The sequence below is a fragment of the Nanorana parkeri genome, unplaced genomic scaffold (assembly GCF_000935625.1).
Source record: "Nanorana parkeri isolate BGI_ZX_2015 unplaced genomic scaffold, ASM93562v1 scaffold145, whole genome shotgun sequence".
In the NCBI taxonomy this organism is placed as follows: domain Eukaryota; kingdom Metazoa; phylum Chordata; class Amphibia; order Anura; family Dicroglossidae; genus Nanorana; species Nanorana parkeri.
In genome coordinates, this window is record NW_017306413.1 from 172,568 (window position 1) to 177,749 (window position 5,182).

General features: G+C 43.3%; 1 protein-coding gene across 3 annotated transcripts in view; it reads left to right on the forward strand.

Moving 5' to 3' along the window:
- Positions 1-4,960, forward strand: part of MYCN (v-myc avian myelocytomatosis viral oncogene neuroblastoma derived homolog) — a 9,234-nt gene extending 4,274 nt beyond the window's left edge. Inside the window, exon 3 of one of the 3 annotated variants that reach the window (XM_018554173.1) lies at positions 4,246-4,960. In XM_018554173.1, coding sequence (XP_018409675.1) covers positions 4,246-4,868 — 623 coding nt within the window. In that variant the 3' untranslated portion in view covers positions 4,869-4,960. The remainder of the gene's footprint in view (positions 1-4,245) is intronic. The other 2 variants (XM_018554174.1, XM_018554175.1) reach the window with 2 other exon arrangements.
- The last annotated feature ends 222 nt before the right edge of the window (positions 4,961-5,182 follow it).

A 5,182-nucleotide genomic window follows, 5' to 3' on the forward strand; every position in this document is an offset into this window, starting at 1 on the left:
ACCGTACCCAGACCCTCGTTCTGACCGTACCCAGACCCTCGTTCTGACCGTACCCAGACCCTCGTTCTGACCGTACCCAGACCCTCGTTCTGACCGTACCCAGACCCTCGTTCTGACCGTACCCAGACCCTCGTTCTGACCGTACCCAGACCCATGCTCAGACCCATGTTCAGAGCATACCCAGACCAGTTCCTTTTCATCTGGACCAGAAACGCATACACAGTAATTCCAATGGTAACAATGAGGCTAGTTCACACCATTGCGTTCAGTTCCAGAGCTTTTTAAAAAAGTCCACAACGCTGCATTTGTTTGTGATGCATGAAGAAGGTACCAAAACCCAAGCAAAACCAATTGAGACCACACAAAAATAGCACAGGAACGCATCAAAAATGCACATGACCGTGTTTGCAGATATGCATCCACTTCTGGTCTGGAGATGGTGTGAACAAGCACTGAAAGCCCCTCACTGAACAAAACTAATTTTCTGTTTGGGGCAATGGAGCATTAGGAGGGCATCCAAGACACTTTGAGGGGAATTTATCAAAACTGGAGCAGACAAAATCTGGAGCGGCTGTGCACGGCAACCAATCAGCTTCTGTCTCTCATTTTCAAATCCTAACTGAAGAAAGAAGCTGATTGGTTGTCATGTGCAACTGCTCCAGATTGTGTCTGCTCCAGTTCTGATAATCCCCCCCCCCATGTGTTTTCTTTTTTTATAGCACAGTCTTGCACAGCCACATTGATGCCAATGAGCCATACTGTAACGTAGTACATTAAAAACGCATGCCAAGCTGTGACACCCCCTTCCTATGTTCATGGGGAGGATCTTTGAACGTTGGCCTTCCTATTTTATTATTTAAGAGGAGGAGCTTCCGGAAACTTCCTGATCCAGAGGGCGCTCTATGAAAGCGGAGTGTGAATATATGAATGCAAGCGCCCGTGTTTTGACTGTTCCTCATTCGTATCAAGTAGCCGCAGAATGCTGGACTGGTTCAAAGTGAGGGCTCGGACTCTGTGATGCAGCGGGAGCTTTCAATTTGAACTGGCATGACGTAGAGGGGGGTGCACATAGTCTGTGACAGTCGGCTCTACAAGTTTAAACAGAGTCCCGGCGGCAAAAGTCACCGGGAGTCTGTTTAAACAGCCCCGATGCTGGCGACGTACACTGTACGTCGTCAGTCACGAAGGGGTTAATAATGCATGCCAAACGCACCAAGGTATGAACCCTTCCTAATGGGGAGGATCTTTGAACATTGGCCTTCCTAAGAGGAGGAGCTTCCAGAAACTTCCTGCTCCAGAGGGCCTCTAAGTACATCTTCAGATATTTTGGCTCGAGCTTACACGTATTTTCCTGCAGAATCACAACTTTGTGTCCAGCCAGATACATGTTGTGACGACAGAAGCCAATAGGAACTTTGCTTTTATGAGGTATAGTTCAGCTGAAGTTAATTTACTACAGAATGGTGACCTGTGTTTGTTTCTGAACCGTTGTGTAGCTCTGCCGGCATGCTCAGCAGCTCGTGTTTTAGGATAATCCTCCATGTTTCAGTAAGATATGGAAGTTCTTCCTTCTGTGGATGCTGGAACTTTATAACACCAACCTAGAAGCTTGATTGAGGTATTTCTGGTCTCCTCATACGTCAAGGTTTTTAGGTGATTACAGAAGCATTCTTTCACTTTTCGGGCTTGAGCACTTTTGTTTTGCCCAATAGAAAGCTAACTGCCAGGAGGACACTGTTACCCGTTGACGCCTATGGGGCCAGAAATGTGCAACTCTGTCCAGAAAGAAAGCATATGTACTTTTTCAAATGATATGCAACACGATGCTCAGGCGTGAACAGTCACCTTTGAAAATAATCAAATTCTTTAAGTTGAGTGTTTGTCGCGCTTTCGGGAAACTCACAACAGAATGGTCAGGTGTGAAGAGGGGTTTAAAGTGCCACTCGGGAGTTAAATCTTAAACATGCGCCAAAAACAAGTACCAACAATGTATCTTATTTGTGTATCACTCGGCTGTAGATCTTCTTTAGAAGTAGAGTAGAAGTTCTTTATAGAAGGGAATTTTATCACTACTGGAGCAGACAGGATCTGGAGTAGTTGCCCATGGCGACCAATCAGCAGCTCTCTTCAGTTTGCTCAGGTAAGATTTGAAAATGAGACAGAGAAGCTGATTGGTTGCCACACAAATCTGCTCCAGATTTTGTCTACTCCAATTTTGATAAATAGTTAAGGTACTTGGGTGCATTTTTAATATTGAACTTTTGCGTTTAGTGTCACTTTAAGGTCCAGAGCAGACTGGCGTCTGTTGGCAATGCATAGTTGGCAGTGATGGCAGTTACAGCCATTTTCTATATAAATATTATGCAGGAGCTGTGTATTGAATACTTGACACATGTCCTGCGTTTGGATCAGCAAATCGGGTGAATGTGATCCTTTTCAGCAAATCACAACTTGTTTTATTTACTTGGATATGTACATGTAGATGAATCTATTGAGCAAGAACATCATTGATCAGGCTCTCGGGATGACATGATTTCTGCTAAACACGATCTGCATCCAAAGCTTAGATGAGTAAGGTTTAGAAAAAAAAAAAAGGCAATTTGATAGAGAGGATCGGAATAGCCCAATTTGTAGATGGATTGGCCCGTGTCTACTTGCTTCTCTTTACTGAACTGTGTTGAATTTAGCCTTTTAAAGAAAAGAAAAACCCCCAGTGCTTGGCACTCTTTGTTTCTACAAGGGACACATAACATAACCACATGACAGATTTAGAAGAACTGCAATCCTTTCTGTGGAAACAAACTTACTTTGTTGGTGTCCGCAGACCTCTAACAGCCCTCCACACATACAGGGATTTCATCTAAGCTCCTGTGTGTCTCTTTCATGTTTGTCTCTTGACAGCTCCGAGGAAGCACTTCCTTACAACAGCTGTCTTATTGGCTGTAAACCAAACGCCCGGCTTAGAGGGGCCTACAGATCTGACCAGCAATTGCGCTGTGTTCCGGAACAAACCCAGCAATTGTCTCTCCGAGGCAGATGATTTGTACAGTTTTAGTGTGTGCTTTTTTTTTTATTTCTCCCCAAGCACAGCAAATCGCCAATTTATGATATTCACAAAAGCGCCTAAGAAACGGTACAATTTGTGCCAGGGTGCTTCATTGTGATCAGTTTAGGAGGGGTTGTGACTGGTGATGAAGCCAATCCATCCATAAATTGGGTAAAGCTGATGAATCTTTTCCATATTCGCAGCTTCTCAGCTCTGGCGCATGTAGGAGAAAAACTGTGGCCATCAAACTTTTGTTTTTTTACCTGTCCAGTTACTTTTTTGATCCTGAGAAGAGTCTGGAGGGAGGGGGGGTGTAGGGAGGGGGGGTACAGTTGAGCACTGTCCTATTAGATCGGAAGGCATTTATTGCATGTCTGGGGCACATTAGTTCAGAAGACATTCGTCTCGTGTCTGGGGTACTTTAGATCGGAAGATCTTCATCTTATGTCTGGGGTACTTTAGATCGGAAGATCTTCATCTTATGTCTGGGGTACTTTAGATCGGAAGATCTTCATCTTATGTCTGGGGTACTTTAGATCGGAAGATCTTCATCTTATGTCTGGGGTACGTTAGATCGGAAGACATTCATTTCATGTCTGCGGTACTTTAGATTGGAAGACCTTCATCCCGGGTCTGGTGTACTTTGGATCATAAGCTCTTCATCTCATATCTGGCGTACTTTAGAGCGTAAGATCTTCATCTCATTCCTGGGGTACGTTAGATTGGAAGACCTTCCATCTCATATCTGCGGTACTTTAGATTGTAAGATCTTCATCTCATATCTGGGGTACTTTAGAGCGTAAGATCTTCATCTCATATCTGGGGTACTTTAGATCGTAAGATCTTCATCTTATATCTGGGGTACTTTAGATCGTAAGATCTTCATCTCATTCCTGGGGTACGTTAGATTGGAAGACCTTCCATCTCATATCTGGGGTACCTTTGATGGTAAAAACCTTAATCTGATCTAAAGTACTTTCAATGGAGATTGCAGAATAACTGGCCACTTGTGTGTCAACATCTAGCCGTTGGAGTCTCCAGAAATATAAAACAAGCTGGTGAATTAAATCCGACATCCACATTAAACTTTATTTCTGGACTCTCCTTTAAAGTATTGTTCACCACCTTTGATTTTATTGATTGGTTTTTGTTCAGCATGTATAGGAGACCTAACTTTCTTTTTTTTGTGTGTGGTGTAGATGACGACGAAGAAGAAGAGGAGGAGGAGGAGGAGGATGAAGAAGAGGAAGAAGAAGAAGAAATAGACGTTGTGACAGTGGAAAAAAGACGCTCGTCGTCTAACAAATCCGTTGTCTCCCCAACGATTTTACGCTCGAAAAACATCAACACCACCACAACGAAGAACCTGCCTACTGAACTCATCCTTAAGCGATGCGCCCCAGTCCACCAGCAACACAACTACGCCGCGCCCTCGCCATACATGGAGACAGAAGAGGTAGCTCCGCCTCAAAAAAAGCAGAAAAGCGAGGCTCCACGGCCAGTCAAGAATGTGGTACAACCAAAGTCCAAAAGCTCCAGCCCTCGCAACTACGACTCCGAAGACAGCGAGCGGAGGCGCAACCACAACATTCTCGAACGCCAGCGCCGCAACGACCTGAGGTCGAGTTTCCTGACCTTAAGGGACCACGTGCCCGAACTCGTTAAAAACGATAAAGCCGCTAAGGTTGTCATTTTGAAAAAAGCCACTGAATACGTTCATTCCCTTCAAGCCGAGGAAGAAAAGTTGTTACTAGAGAAAGAAAAACTGCAACTTAGACAGCAACAGTTGGTTAAAAGAATCGAAAACTCCCGGACTTGCTAAATTTTATTTTATTTTTTTTCCCTTCTATTCTGAACTTTCACTGCCACTTTGCACAATTTTTTGATTCTTTAAAGGAGAAATACAAAACAAAAAAAAAAGAAACACCGAATAAAGCATTTTTGACATTACGAATGTTGGTTTCATTTCAAATCCAGTTCACTCTACAGTTGAAATACAATTTTTTTTTGTATTGGATGTTTTTTCTGATTTTTGTGGTTTTTAAACAACTGGATGATATCTTTTCGAGGAGTTAAGTAGACTGCCAAATAATTTTACTGTTGTGTTATCTCTGTTTTTTTTTGGATATATATTGT